The sequence below is a fragment of the Lycium barbarum genome, chromosome 5 (genome assembly GCF_019175385.1).
Source record: "Lycium barbarum isolate Lr01 chromosome 5, ASM1917538v2, whole genome shotgun sequence".
Lineage (NCBI taxonomy): Eukaryota > Viridiplantae > Streptophyta > Magnoliopsida > Solanales > Solanaceae > Lycium > Lycium barbarum.
This window is the reverse complement of record NC_083341.1, coordinates 116,159,738-116,176,415: the sequence shown is the minus strand read 5'-3', so window position 1 is coordinate 116,176,415 and position 16,678 is coordinate 116,159,738. Positions and strand designations below refer to the sequence as shown.

The 16,678-nt window shown below is 29.7% G+C and overlaps 1 protein-coding gene across 1 annotated transcript; it reads left to right on the top strand.

Moving 5' to 3' along the window:
• The first annotated feature begins 2,362 nt into the window (after positions 1 to 2,362).
• LOC132642638 (very-long-chain 3-oxoacyl-CoA reductase-like protein At1g24470) lies at positions 2,363 to 16,176 on the top strand. The gene is made up of 4 exons (XM_060359724.1): positions 2,363 to 2,923; positions 3,221 to 3,356; positions 14,193 to 14,262; positions 15,641 to 16,176. Exons 1-4 carry the CDS (start codon positions 2,419 to 2,421, stop codon positions 15,878 to 15,880), a joined length of 951 nt encoding a protein of 316 aa, XP_060215707.1. The 5' UTR covers positions 2,363 to 2,418; the 3' UTR covers positions 15,881 to 16,176.
• Positions 16,177 to 16,678: the final 502 nt, after the last annotated feature.

Below are 16,678 nucleotides of genomic sequence, written 5' to 3'. Positions count from 1 at the left end.
GATCGTCATTTTAGGGGTTGAAAAGGTGCCCGAAGTAAGTTTTGGTTGAAAAAATTTAGTGTTTGACTGTAAGGTTATTTTAGTCAACTTTATAAGTCGAGAAAATTAGTCAGCTTTATTTTCAAAAATTGAAACCGCAGAAGTGAAATTGACATTCACAGCTACATTACCCCGTGATTTTTACGTTGAAATCTATTGCGTATCATCATCTTATAAATAAATAAAACTAAAAATTTCAGACCAATTTGGGGGGAAATTGAAATTGAATGGGATAAAAGGTGTTTTTTTTTTTTTAAATTGGCTCGTCCAAACCGCCTTACGGCCATTTGTCCGCGTAGATCTCAAAAAAATACGCAAGTTAAAAAAAAACGCGTAAAACGGACGTCCGAGCGCAAAGTTATGACCATCTAAAGTTTGACCACTTTACAACTAGTTTTTCTCCCTATATTTTTTAGAATTATATTTCTATTCAAAATAAAGTTATGTCGTGATTAAAAAATAACATGCTTAAATCAAAACCTTAAAAAATAAAACACTTAAACCTTAAACAAAACTTACTTCGGGTACCTTTTCAACCCCTAAAATGACTATCCGAACGTTTACGTATCCTTGATGTATGAAAAAACACTAAGTTTTGTTTACTAATTGAAAAAACACTAAGTTTTTTCAAACAAAACTTACTTCGGGCACCTTTTCAACCCCTAAAATGACGATCCGAACGTCTACGTATCCTTGATGTATTGAGCCTACATTATTGTACGCAGAAAAAAATATCAGGTTCTATATAAAATATTGACGTTTCGGAATCTTTACACACGACTAATCATTGGTCAAAGTATGAAAAAACACACTAAGTGTTGCAAAAAAAAAAAGTTTACCAAAAATCTTTTTTTTAGTGCTCGCTATAGCGCAGTAAAATACTGCGCTACGCAAAAAAAAACTTTAGAGGTATAACGTGGACTGATCCACATTATACAAAATTATTTGTATAATGTGGATCAGTCCACGTTATACGTTTTAATTTATTTTTTATATATTTTTCCGTGATGATTGTTCTGACAATGGGAAAAAAAAATTGGGGTATAACGTGGATCAGTCCATGTTATACCCATTTTGGTCTATAAATTTTTGGCTATCCCCTTTTGATTTATACCGTGTATTTTTATACCCTTTAGGCTCCGGACTCAAAACATTTACAGGTTAACGTATCTAAGTTGAAAAAAAACAATTTGTTTCACCTCTATTCAGGTGAATATTACCATGGCATCCTTGTTTTCTACCTAACTTTAAGATAATGTACATATCATCATTTGCCCATGACCCCTCTCTAGTCTCTACAATGCACGATCCTATGATATTCCACTTATGTCTTTCAGCTTCTACAAGTACATTAAACCTACCAATCTTTACTCACAATACTCGCAGGGACAAAGTCACTGCAGTTCTATTTATCCATTCATCCACTCGTTTATTTATTTACTTTTTTTGTTGTAAAATAAATTAAAGTTAATAGTATGTTTGATCAAGCTTCAAAAGTGTTAATTCTTTTTTTTTTTTTTTTTTTTTGTAAAAGCTCTTATTCGAGCAAAATTAAAGTGTTTGGCCAAGTTTTTAGGCAAAAAACTAAGAGCCGCTTATGACTTTTGACTTTTATAAGCCAAAAGCCATAAGTTAGGAATTCTAGTTTTTTTTTTTTTTTTTTTTTGCGCGGATTGCCCTTCATTTGGGGTGGTCTTTAATTTTTCCCTTCAAATTGGTGGTCTTTAAGTTTTTCCCTTCGTCTAATACCCCGAGGTTGCAGAATTTTGCAAATCTGGCCATGCAAAGGCAAAATTTGGGCCTTAAGGGCAAAAGTTAAAGATCACCAATTTGAGGGGCAAAAATTAAAGACCACCCCGAGCGAAGGGTAATCCTGCAAATTGCCCTCTAGTTTATGACTTTTGTTGTTTTGGCTTAAAAACAAGTGCTTAAAAGAACTTTTTTATTTTACCGATCGAAACACTACTAAAGTACTTAAAAGCTATTTTGGCTTAAAAGCACCTAAAATAAACTAATCCAAATAGGCTCTGAGTGCATTTGAGTAGTAGAAGTTGACTTCAGAAACTAAAAAAAAGTAATATTTCCCCAAAAAATATTTTTGAAAAATTGGTCAAGCACAAACTACTGCTCTAATGTTGATAAAAATATTTTTTAAATCAATTAAGCAAACATACAATGCAACGTTTCAAAAGTACTTCTTCGAAAAATACTTCAAACAAAAGCACTTTTCAAAATAAAAGAATTTTAAAAGTTTGGCCAACCAGGCTATACTTGCAAATTAAAGCAATATATGTTTGATAGGGCAACACATTCGAAAAGCACATAGGGGATAAGCAACTTGAGAAACATTCCTATCTTCTTCTCCATCTAATCTTGAAGATGTTTTCAACTGCCATGGATCACCTCAAATGTCAACCTTTCTTAATTCTTTTTGTCTCCTTCATTGGCTTCATCTCCTTCTTCAAAAACTCCATTGTTTTTCTCAGATGGATATTCAATACATTTTTCAGAACTCCAAAGAATCTTATTCAATCCTATGGCTCTTGGGCACTCATCACTGGCTCAACTGATGGAGTTGGAAAAGCTTTTGCTTTTCAACTTGCCCAAAAAGGTCACAACCTAATATTAGTAGCAAGAAACTTCAACAAACTACAACAAGTTTCTTATGAAATCCAAGTTCAAAATCCAAACACCAAAATCAAGATTATTGTTGTAGACTTCTCTGGTGATGTTACCAAAGGGATTCAAGAAATCGGAAAGGCAATTAAAGGGTTAGACATAGGTGTTTTAATTAACAACGTTGGTGTCACATATCGAAGAGCCATGTTTTTTCATGAGGTGGATGAGAACATATGGAAAAATTTAGTGAAAGTAAACTTGGAAGGTACTTGTGTGACCATCTTATCTAACAACTTAGTTTATTACAGATATCCATCACATGCGAGCTTTTTTAATACATCCATCACATGTGAGCTTGATTGTTTTTCATGTTGTAATTTTTTTTCGATAAATCTGTGCCTCCCCTCAAGTTGAAGCATGATTCTCTTCTTATGGAATTTGATTTTTTTTCTTTTTTTCTTTTGATAAATAGGTAGTAGTGAGACTTGGATCTAAGACCTCTTAACTGCTCTGATTACGATGTTGAATATTGTGGTTATTTACTTAATTATGTCTTCAACAGGTACCACCTTAGTGACAATGGCGGTTTTACCAGGAATGATACGGAGAAGAAAGGGTGCCATCGTGAATATGGGTTCTGGTGCCTCCATTGTTGTACCTTCTCATCCTCTATACACCATCTATGCTGCAACTAAAGCGTAAGTGGTTCTTCGTCTTGCCGTTTAATTTGTTTTCATGCATATCATGTGAAAGTTATTTTCTTGAATTTGTTTTATAAAATAAATTAGTAATTTGGTTAAATTAAAAAATCTTAATCACTATATCGAGTCTTCTTTAGTCAGAAGAATACACACTAACGACATAGCTCGCCTCAGATAAGTTTTCAAGTCTTATACATTGATTGATGGAATAGGTCCTCTGATCTTAAATAATTCTCTTGGTTTCTTCATAAGCTAATTTTTTAGGGTTAAGATAGACTTAATGTATAATTTTTTTATATGGTATCAAAATTGGACCTAGGTGCAGAGTTAGAGGGCACAACGGGGTTATCTTAACCACCCTCGTCAGAAAATTGCACTTTATATACCAGGGCAATATTATTTTTATTAATGTCTATGATTAGATGTTAGATCTCCTTAATTTTTTTGCATGTTTACTTGTTTATATTTTGAATCAATTTAGTAAAAATCCTAGTTCCGCTACTGATCCACCCATTTGCATATTGTTAGTTTACTCAATATTAAATTCCTAAATTATATTATACGTATGCTCCACGCTTTAAATGTTCGGACGACCTAGGTATGTGAGGGAGTGTTAGGTATCTCCGGCCACGTTTGAAGTTTGATAGATTAGAAATTTCGTTCTTAATGAATGCCACTGTTTGGTGTTTTATGGACAAAAGTGGAGGTATTTACCTAAATCCAATTAAAGCTTCATAAAGTTTTTCCCACTAGATTCTTGTTTAATTTTTATTTTTCTCTGTGATACTCTTCTAGGACCACAACTTAAAAAGTGCAGTAATTGAATTTATTATTTGATTGTATAAAATAATACAATAATCTATTTTATACTTGAATTTATTTACTTGCTTTTTATTATTAATTATACTTTTCCTTATAAGTGGTCTGGACTGGAGCCACTCGTGATTTAAAATAAAAAGCAAGTGTTGGATCTTTGCTCTTCTCGAACCATCTTCTAATGGCTGTATAAAGTATGACCCCCCCCCCCCCCCCCCCCCATGTTTCAATATGAATTTGGATATTGATTTTTCAACTTTTTAAATAGAACTTACTATTATTTGGAAATGACATAAAGTTTACTATAAACCACAATTTATTTATTTTTTAAATTACTTAATGACTGAAATAATTATAATACTATTCCCTGTGGTGTTGATCAGGTATAATGTTATAGAAAAGGACTTCTAAAGTTTACAATCTTAAACATGTCGTGATATTTTGTAATTAATTATAAAAGCATATTATTAAATATAATTGAGAAATTTAAAGTTAAAGTTTCAAATATGAGAAATTATCTTTTGTCATAAAATTAAACAAACGTCTATTTAGAAGGAAAAAAGGGTCAAATTGAACATAGGATTTTTTTTTATTTTTTATTTTTGGTATGGAGTAATGGAAGGAGTAGTTCGTATTCGTATCTAATGGTCTAAGTGAAAATAACATCTATTAAGTGAGAAGGCCTGCACTAATTCATGGGAAGCCATTTTAACTAGTTAACTACTACTTCCTCATTCCAGCATTTTTCTTTTTAGTCAGTCAGTTAAAAAAAATGACATATTTTCATATTTAGTAGCAATTTAATTTTGAAATTCTCTTATTACCCTTAATGGAATGATTTCTAACCATAAAAATATCATAAAATTCAAAAGTTTTTTTTAAATTTCATGCACAGTCAAACACTCTCCTATAAATTGGGATAGAGGGAGCAGTAAAATTCTCAAAGAAAAAATTTTTGGAGGGGTCGTCGTAGCCAAAAGAGGACCAAATCTTTTAATGGTCCACAAAAAAAGGTCACAATGTGGCACTTAATGGTGGTCCGGCCGCACATGACGCGTGGCACCTAATTCTAATTTTTACGTGGTTTGTTGCATTCATGCAAGGCTTTTGACTTCACGCATAAAACAGTACAATTCTGTTCTGCAAACAAATTGACAGCACCTTTTTCTTAGTCAGTCTGCTTCTGGTGCATGTCAGTAATTCTTAAACTACTAGACGGCTTATGCCTGTGCTGCGTACGTGTCCAACACTTTAGATTATAGTATATCTATGTGTATGTAATTGTCTTTGAATAGTGATTATATATATATATATATATATATTATGTTCAAAACACGATTAATATAACATTGTAGTTTGTGCTCCGTATATAAAATTTTATTATATTAACGTTTGCTACGAATACAAAATCGGCAAATTTATTAATATTTTTTAAAAGAGACGACTTGTTTAAAAGGAAACTATTTTCCTTTCTTTGAGATAAAACAATAGCAATATTTAAGCATGAGTTGATACTTTCAATTTTAATTAGATTAATTTAAAGGTGTAAAATACTTATTGTTTTTTTATCAAATTTTGATTTGGATAATTCTAATTCAAATTATTAAATTAATTTTACATGTTTAAAACGAAACAAAGTAAAAATTGATTTTATATTTAAACGAAGAAATACTATTTTTTTAATTTCTGGTAAATATTCTCGGTTTAGCTCATTTTACTTATCATGTTGTCTTTTGCATGGTTTTTTAAGAAAACGTCGATTAGAATTATAATTTGATAATTTACCTTATTCATTATTTGATCTCCATTTGATATATTTTTTTTTACGACATTAATCCGTGAGTTTGGAGATGGTGAGTTTCACTTTTTTTTTTTATTTTTTTTTTATATTGCTTGGTGTTGTTTAGTATGGGGCCCACCCTTTTGGACATTATTAGTTTGTACTATTTTTATGCATATAATATATATACATATACTATATTCAAAACACGATTAATATAACATTGTAGTTTGTGCTCCGTATTTAAAACTTTATTATATTAGTATTTGCTACGAATACAAAGTCAGCACTTTTTTTTTAACATTATATTTTTTTTAATATGGGGTTCACTTTTTTTTATTTTTTTATATTGTTTGATTTTGATAATATGGGGTCCACTTTTTTTTCCCATGAGTTTGAAGATGGTGAGTTTCACTTTTTTTTCTTTTTTTTTAAATTGCTCGGTGTTATTTAGTATGGGGCCTACCCCTTTTTTTTAAGGGACAACGGACGGCGAAGCATGGGTCTAAACCCATGCTTTATATAGTTTTTTTTTTATTTATTTTATTTTTTTATATTGCTTGGTGTTGTTTAGTATGGGGCCGACCCTTTTAGACATTATTAGTTTGCACTATTTTTATGCATATAATATATATATATATATATACTATGTTCAAAACATAATTAATATAACATTGTAATTTGTGCTCCGTATCTAAAACTTTATTATATTGGTGTTTGCTACGAATACAAAGTCTGCACTTTTTTTTTTGACATTGTTTGTTTTTTTAATATGGGATTCACTTTTTTTATATATATTGCTTGATTTTGTTAATATGGGATACTATGTTCAAAACACGATTAATATAATATTGTAGTTTGTGCTCCGTATCTAAAACTTTATTATATTAGTGTTTGCTACGAATACGCACGTGGCAATGAATCCATCATTATTGACTTAATGAGATACTTTGGAAATTACATGAATATTGTTTGATTTTTTAATATGGGGTGCACTTTTTTTTTTTTGGACATTACTAATTTGCACTATTTTTATGCATATATATATATATATATATATATATATATATATATATATATATACTATGTTCAAAACACTATTAATACAACATTGTAGTTTGTACTCCGTATCAAAAAATTTATTATATTAGTGTTTACTACGAATGCAAAGTCTGCACTTTTTTTTTTACATTATTTTTTTTTAATATGAGGTTCACTTTTTTTTTTTTTTTTTAATATTGCTTGATTTTGTTAATATGGAGTTCACTTTTTTTTACCGTGAGTTTGGAGATGGTGGGTTCTCCCTTTTTTTATTTTATATTGCTTGATGTTGTTTAGTATGGGGTCTACCCTTTATGGGGTGCACTTTTTTTTTTTTTGACATTATTAGTTTGTACTATTTTTATGCATATATTATGTTCAAAACACGATTAGTATAATATTGTAGTTTGTGTTCCGTATCTAAAACTTTATTATATTAGTGTTTGCTACGAATACAAAATCTGCACTTTTTTTTTTAACATTATATTTTTTTTAATATGGGGTTTATTTTTTTTTTTTTATATTGCTTGATTTTGATAATATGGGGTTCACTTTTTTTTTCCCATGAGTTTGGAGATGGTGAGTTCCACTTTTTTTTTTTTTTTTTTTAAATTGCTCGGTGTTATTTAGTATGAGGCCCACCCCTTTTTTTTAAGGGACAACGGACGGCGAAGCATGGGTCTAAACCCATGCTTTATATAGTTTTTTTTTTTTTTTTTTTTTATTGTTTGGTGTTGTTTAGTATGGGCCCCACCCTTTTAGACATTATTAGTTTGCACTATTTTTATGCATATATATATATATATATATATATATATACTATGTTCAAAACACGATTAATATAACATTGTAGTTTGTGCTCCGTATCTAAAACTTTATTATATTAGTGTTTGCTACGAATACAAAGTTTGCATTTTTTTTTTGACATTGTTTGTTTTTTTAATATGAGATTCACTTTTTTTTTTATATTGCTTGATTTTGTCAATATGGGATACTATGTTTAAAACACGATCAATATAACATTGTAGTTTGTGCTCCGTATTTAAAACTATATATTGCTTGTTTTTGTTAATATGGGGTCCATTTTTTTTTCCGTGAGTTTGGATATGGTGGGTTCTACTTTTTTTACTTTTTTTTTTTTAATAGTGGTTGGTGTTTAATATGGGGACCACACTTTTTTTTTAATGCTTAACGGACGACGAAGCATGGGTTGAGACTTTTTTTTTATTGCTCGGTGTTATTTAGTATGGGGCTCACCCCTTTTTGTTTTAAGGGACAACGGACGACGAAGCATGGGTTTAGACCCATGCTTTATATAGTTTCTTCTTTTTTTATTTTTATTTTCTATATTGCTTGGTATTGTTTAGTATGGGCCCACCCTTTTGGACATTATTAGTTTGCACTATTTTTATGCATGTAATATATATATATATATATATATATATATATATATATATATATATATATATATATTATGTTCAAAACACGATTAATATAACATTGTAGTTTGTGCTCCGTATCTAAAACTTTATTATATTAGTGTTTGCTACGAATATAAAGTCTGCACTTTTTTTTTGACATTGTTTGTTTTTTTAATATGGGATTCACTTTTTTTTTATATTGCTTGATTTTGTCAATATGGGATACTATGTTCAAAACACGATTAATATAACATTGTATTTTGTGCTCCATTTTTAAAACTTTATTATATTAGTGTTTGCTACGAATACAAAGTTTGAACTTTTTTTTTTGACATTATTTATTTTTTTAATATGGGATTCACTTTTTTTTTATATTGCTTGATTTTGTTAATATGAGGTCCACTTTTTTTTTCCACGTGAGTTTGGAGATGGTGGGTTCCACTTTTTTTACTTTTTTTTTTTTTTAATATTAGTTGGTGTTTTTTTTAAATTTATTAATATTGTTTGGTGTTTAATATGGGGGAGTTTGTGCTCCGTATTTAAAACTTTATTATATTAGTGTTTGCTACGAATACAAAGTCTGCACTTTTTTTTTTGACGTTGTTTGTTTTTTTAATATGGGATTCACTTTTTTTTATATATTGCTTGTTTTTTGACGTTGTTGTTTTTTAATATGGGATTCACTTTGTTTTTTTATATATTGCTTGTTTTTGTTAATATGGGGTCCACTTTTTTTTCCCGTGAGTTTGGAGATGGTGGGTTCCACTTTTTTTACTTTTTTTTTTTTTAATAGTGGTTGGTGTTTTTTTTTATTTTTTAATATTGGTTGGTGTTTAATATGGGGGACCACACTTTTTGTTAATGCTTAACGGATGACGAAGCATGGGTTGAGACTTTTTTTTTATTGCTCGGTGTTATTTAGTATGGGGCTCACCTCTTTTTTTTTAAGGGACAACGGACGACGAAGCATGGGTTTAGACCCCTGCTTTATATAGTTTCTTCTTTTTTTATTTTTATTTTTATTTTTTATATTGCTTGGTGTTGTTTAGTATGGACCCACCCTTTTGGACATTATTAGTTTGCATTATTTTTATGCATGTAATATATATATATATATATATATATATATATATATATATATATATACACACACACACACTATGTTCAAAACACGATTAATATAACATTGTAGTTTGTGCTCCGTATCTAAAACTTTATTATATTAGTGTTTGCTACGAATACAAAGTCTGCACTTTTTTTTTTACTTTGTTTGTGTTTTTTAATATGAGATTCACTTTTTTATTTTTATTTTTATATTGCTTGATTTTATCAATATGGGATACTATGTTCAAAACACGATTAATATAACATTGTATTTTGTGCTCCGTATTTAAAACTTTATTATATTAGTGTTTGCTACGAATACAAAGTTTGCACTTTTTTTTTTGACATTATTTGTTTTTTTAATATGAGATTCACTTTTTTTTTATATTGCTTGATTTTGTTAATATGGGGTCCACTTTTTTTTTCCCCGTGAGTTTGGAGATGGTGGGTTCCACTTTTTTTACTTTTTTTTTTTAATATTAGTTGGTGTTTTTTTTAATTTTTTAATATTGGTTGGTGTTTAATATGGGGGACCACACTTTTTTTTTTTAAATTAACGGACGACGAAGCATGGATTGAGACCCATTGCTTCTATATAGTAGTAAAGTAATAATAATTTTAATTAACGGACGACGAAGCATGGGTCTCGACCCATGCTTCTATATAGTAGTAATGTTAACATACAAAAGTGGCTCGAGGTATATGGCACTTAATAGAACCTCGTTAGTCACTAGGACTTGTATGCAGGTACAGTTGATATATAAGTAATAAATAGTTTTATTTCTTATAGAGTTAATGGCAAAAAAATGCATCTCAGCTATCACTTTGTCGTGAGTTTCACATCTTTAACTATCAGTTGTTCGCTTTTCCTATCTGAACTATCACTATCTATGTCTTATAACACACATCGAAGCTGATTATGTCAACTATTAGTTGTTGCCTTTTTCTATACCTGAACTATTGTCATCTGCTCAACTAGGTGGTATTTTAATACATAGATGGTGATGATTCACGTAGAAAATGAAACAACTAATTGTTGGAGTGTGAAACTCTCGAAAAATGATAGTTCAAGTGTGTTTTTGACAATTAACTCTTATATTTATGACAATAGATACAAATTTAATATCTGAAAACGACATATGTAAGACATCCCATCCTCAATAAATATGCAAATTGCATGGACGTTTTGCAATTCCAATCGACATAACTTTAGAGTCAGGTTTAATTCCAAATCAGGGGTGGATTTACTAAGGGCCGAGGGAGTGTCACGCCACCCGCAAGCTTTGACAAAAACGCTATGTATATATATGGATATATCGACATGAAATCGTATGAATAATTCAATTGGCACTCAGAGTAACAAATGATGTGATGGTGCCGGTGGCAAGGAGTGAAAGTTGAATCCCTGCAGATGATGATTCCAGTCCAATTGACTACACTTTTGTTAAATTTTTTCGCTTGCACACTAAAATCAAATAGACGGCACATCACACCTATATCGCTCCACCGTGAAGTCCTCAATCTCCGGTTCCTCTCCATTATCCTTTCTCTCAATTTCGTCAAGTACATATTTAGATGAGAGAAATGTGTCCTATTTAATTTTTAAAGGCCAAGATTTTATTACACTAACAAGTATATTAACCATAGTTAAGTGAATAATTTTGAAAAAACACTCTCCAACTTTGGAAAGAAAAAGATATTTCCCACAATTTTTGATACCCATTAATATCATTAATTACATCTTACATAAAATATTTAAATGCTAATTGTACGGCTTTTTGCGCTAGTTTAATTTTTCTTTTAAATATTATGTTGAGAAACAATAAAGGGGAAAAATTTCAATGTTGAAAAAAAAAAAAACAGAAAAAAAAGAAGAAGAAGAAGAAGAAGAAGAAGAAGAAGAAGAAGAGGCGAGAGGACATCAGCCAGCTACTGTGTGTGTTTGAAGGAAAAAGAAAAAAGAAAAATAGAAGAAGAAGAAATCTTTTAAGAATGTTCTTTAATCTTTTTCTTGTTTTATGAAATAAAATAAAACATTGTTCAAAACACAAAATGTTTTTGAAAACTACTGTTATCAGGCTAAACAAACACGTTATTAGGTTCATGTTCTACAATTTTAACATTTAAATACCGTTATATAAGATGTAATTAATGATATTAATGGGTACCAACAATTATGGGGAATATCTTTTTCTTTCCATGAGAGTGTTTTTCTAAAATTATTCACTTAACTATGGTTAATATACTTGTTAGTGTAATAAAATCTTAGCCTTTAAAAATTAAATAGGACACATGTCTCTCATCTAAATGTGTACTTGATGAAATGGAGAGAAAGGATAATGGATATGAGCCGGATCCTAGCAGTGATGTTATTTGCACAGTTGTGGGAAAAAATAAAGTCCACAACTTAAAAAGTCCTCAGCTTTTGGAACCCATAAACCAGCAACTAACGAGTAAGGGGTATAATTAATGCCTTTTAACATAGAAATTATGGGGAAAACTACATCTATATATATATATATGTTAAGGAGAAATATTTACGAAACGTGACGATAGTTTTCCTTATTTACAAGACATAATGATATATTACGAAACATGACGGATTTTCATATATTTTTTGTTTTTTATTTTTTTCCAGAAAATATATATATTTTTTTAAAATTTTTATTTTTATTTTTTTGCTCAAAGGCTTAAAAAATTACCTCAAATTTTTGTGTATGAAAAATGTATGAAATTTGTATGTATGAGCGAAATTTTTAATATAATTTTCATACACAAAATTGTGAGCGAAAACTTTAAGCCTTGAATAATGTATGAAAGTTGTTACAATGTTGTTGTAGTTGTATTAATTTTCCAGAAACCTAATATGAACATTATATACGAAAAATGTGAATGAAATTCTAAGTCTTGAACGAGATATACACATTTCATACCATTCTCATGCATAAAATTTTGAGTGTAATGTTTAAGCCTTGATCGAGATATACACACTTCATACATTGTTCATACATAAAATTTGAGCGAACTTTTTAAGCCTTGAGTAAGATATACACATTCATACACAAAAATTTGAGCGATTATTTTAAGTCTTGAATGTTGTATCAAAGTTGTATACAAAGTTGTTGTAGTTGTATTAATTTTACAGAAATCTAACATGAACTTTATACACAAAAATGTGAGCGAAATTTTAAGACTTAAGCGAGATACAAATTTCATACTGTTTTCATACACACAATTTTGAGCGGATTTTTAAAGCCTTAAATGAGATATACACATTTCATATCGTTTTCATACACTAATTTTGAGCAAACTTTTTAAGCCTTGAGCGAGATATACACATTTCATACAACTTTCATACATAAAATTTTGAGCGAAAAAAAATATAATTTTTAAAAAAAAAAACATTTTTTTAAAATAAAAAATATTAAAAAAAAAATATTTTTTTAAAAGCATGTTTTGTATAGGGTTTGTAATGTTATGTTTTGTAAATATAAAACTATCGTCACATTTCGTAAATATTTCTCCTTGAGATGTATATATACGTAGTTGTCCCTTATATAACTCCCTCATTTGTTTTAACCTACCTTTGTAATTTTAAATTAAAATAGTTATATGAGGGTCACTTACTAATTTCATATATTTGATTTGTAAAAAGTTCCTACAGGTTAGAAATAAAATTACGGGTAAAAGAAAAATTCTTGATTATAAATGAAATAAAAATCGATTTATTTCAAAGAAGCTTAATATGGTAAAATATGACGTAGTTTTTGTTTTATTTTATGCATTATTCATCATATTGCAAATAAAAGAAGTTGAATAATCAAAGGGTTGTATGAGAGAAAGAGAAGAGAATTATTTGAAATTTTATGTAGTTTCATTTCATTAAAAAAAATTATATATGAATGTAAAAGATATAAAATGTGAGTAATGTTAATAATAGTTGCAAAAATTTATGGAACTTAAGGATTTTACTTATCAATGTTAGTGAGTGTGTTTCTAAAATTATCTCATTAACTATGATTAAGATATTTGTTAAGTTAATTTAATCTAAGTCTCTTAATCTAAAATAAGATAAATGTCAATCATCCGACTATACACTTGAGAAAATGAAAAAAATGCATAATGGAGAGGAGCCGAATCCATAAGCTTTCTATTCTCCTTCCTTTTATTTCTTTTCCTTAATTCCTCTTAAATTGCTTTTAATTATTTTTATTGACTATCTCTATTTATTAATTGTTGACTTTTTTTAATCTCTTCGTAGTTATTTGCTTAATTTAAAAAGTTAAATTATCTTTTGATGAAATAAAAAGTTAAATTATCTTAAGTTTTCTCGTCCAAACATCTTCTCTCTCCCATTGGAACAAACTCTTCTTTATGCTGGGTTGCCATAATTATTACGTTTTTTTGTTTAACTGATTTGTCTAAATTTAAAAGACAATAATCCGATCCGAAGCCTAACGTCGATTGAACCGATCAAAGATTTACTCTATTTGGATTCAAAGAAATGTGGCACCCGGAACCTCCAAATCCTGGATCCGCCTTTGTTCCCAAACAAAAACTAATAGGGTTCTCTGTAGATGGATCTCATCTCATACGTACTGCAGTTATGTACTGCGTGAATTTGATTGCTGATGTATTCGAATTAATTAAAACTGAACAAAAATATTGCAGGTATATTGATCAGTTGTCAAGATGCTTATACGTTGAATACAAACACCATGGTATAGATGTTCAGTGTCAGGTACGTATTAGTACGAATTAGCTCATAATCTCCACTTCTTTGGTTGCAATTACTATAAGTATCTTCAGACGTTCAAAATGCATCTAAAATAAGGAGTAGCACTTTAAATGTCCCTTTCACGTGACAAATTAACTTTGTTTATATCTTTATTGGTACAAAATTAACTTTGTTTATTAGAATTAACTTGACCATATTTCGGCCTGCAATTACGCATAGAATTGCCAATTTTTCTCTATTAAAAGTCAAAGAACTTTTTGATCATTATTTTAGTATTTTTCTCTACTACTACCTATATGATATGTAATTCAAACAATTAAAATCTTGAACTCTGTAAAACAACATTAACCAAAATAGGATGGACGGAGTAATATATAAAGAGTTTAACTTCTATAAAAAGCTAAACACACTGAGTCGTTTGGTTTGAAAACAAAGTTATATACGCAGAGGCGGACCCAGGATTTTGAGTTCGGGGGTGCTGGATCCAGGAATTTTGAGTTCGGGGGTGCTCTATTAACTATTTATATCTGTTTCCTTTATATTTTCTATACAATTATACACTCCGTGATTAAGTTTAATGGGTGCCGGAGCACCCAAACTTTACACATGGGTCCGCCCCTGTATATATGTTGGGAGCTTGAGATTAGTTATGTTGGGATTATTTTTTATTGATTATTTGGTTTGTTATATTAAAAGTAACATGCATTGCAAAATTTCTAAGAAATTTGTTTGTAAAAACGCCTCCACCTTATTTAGTAGAAAAAAAGTTTGAGGGACCTCAGGGCTATTTTTGTCATTTTTATTGTTTTATCCTGGGATTGTTATTTCATCCTCTGCCTGGGATAACTTACCCAGTAATATTTTTAGTCTTGGGATAACCTTATCCTAGAATTAGTATCCAAACAAGAGATAAGACAGTACTAAATTTTTATCTCAAGACTATTTTACCTCATCCACCACACAAACGACCCCATATTAGTTAACTTAACAAATAACTACTGCTAACTCCATCTATCAAAAAGAGAGATAAATAGTACTTAGTAATCTGAAAAAAAAATTACGGTAATATTTGTTAAAATTTTAGTCATTAATTTGTTGAAATCTTTATTCAGTTGAACCCAATAAATTATATACACTTTTGGTTACCTGGTACACCATATGCTGATAATACAATCATTTGATGTGAATGTGTTACTATTTGGATAAATTTTTATTTGACTATAATGTTCTCAATTTTTTTTTAATATTTTGAGTGATCATTAGCTATATTGATTTTTAGTATAGTATTTTTCGTACAGTTTTCAAATATGTAAATTTTTTAACATTTATATTCGATTTCATAGTCAAAAGTAAATGTTTTGAAACCTCTTCACATAATTAGGTACCGTTGTATGTTAAAACGAAGATGACTTCAAGAGTTGCAAGCATAGAGAAATCATCATTGTTCAGTCCATCAGCAGAGGAGTACGCAAAAGCAGCAGTAGCACAAATAGGATATGGTTGGAGGAGCATGCCTTACTGGCCACATTCACTTCAATGGTGGTTTGCTTCTTCGTTGCCTGAATCTCTTCTAGATGCGTGGCGCCTCTCCATTGGCCTCAACAGGAGGATTCAGACTTAATTGCCTTGGTCCCTTCACAATATTTTGATTAATCTTTCATAGACAAAGAAATATTTACCAAAGAATATAAAATTACTTTATGGAAAGCTTAATTGCTTTGGTTGTAGATTTTTTTTATGGGAGCTTGCCCCTAGCCTAGCTAGCTAGCTCTTGCCCGACTTATCGTCTTTCAAACGTCTTTAGAACTGTTACGTTGCTAAAGCAATACTTGGACTTTTATTTTGACCTGAATCAAAATTCCTTGTACCCGAATTAAAATTCAATCAAACGCGAGATAAAATAATCTCACAATTTATTTTGAAATTATTGTCCCTTATCCATGTAACCAAACAACCCCTACCACTATTTGGGAGTTCCAACAATTTCTCTTTTCCATGCTATCTTTTTCCTTTTAATATTTACAAATTTTAAATGCACATTGTGATTTATTGTATTTTTATGTATTTGTCAAAAAGGAAAAGGAAAAAAAGGTGTCCATATGTGCAAGGCAAATTTTCTCATATTGCTAGTCTAACCCGGATAATGGACGGTGTGCGTTTTAAATTGATTAATTCATTGTTACGACTCAATTTTCTAAGTTATGGTGACACCTAACAATTTTTACATCCGGCAACCCAAGAATCCAATAATCATCTCGACACATTTCAACAATCAAAAGTAATTAAAGTCTAACAAAGAACATAAATAACGATAGTGCATAAGCTACCCAAATATAATCCAAAAACTGATAATACTAGTCACAATTATCTAAGAGTAGAATAATACAACGTTTTCTGAAAAAGAACACATAACCTGTCT

Bases quoted from the DNA above. Each gene is read 5' to 3' on its own strand.
- LOC132642638 (XM_060359724.1), top strand. From the start codon at position 2,419: ATGTTTTCAACTGCCATGGATCACCTCAAATGTCAACCTTTCTTAATT. The intron at 2,924-3,220 runs GTACTTGTGTGA...TGTCTTCAACAG, and splicing joins AGTGAAAGTAAACTTGGAAG to GTACCACCTTAGTGACAATG. The intron at 3,357-14,192 runs GTAAGTGGTTCT...AAAATATTGCAG, and splicing joins ATCTATGCTGCAACTAAAGC to GTATATTGATCAGTTGTCAA.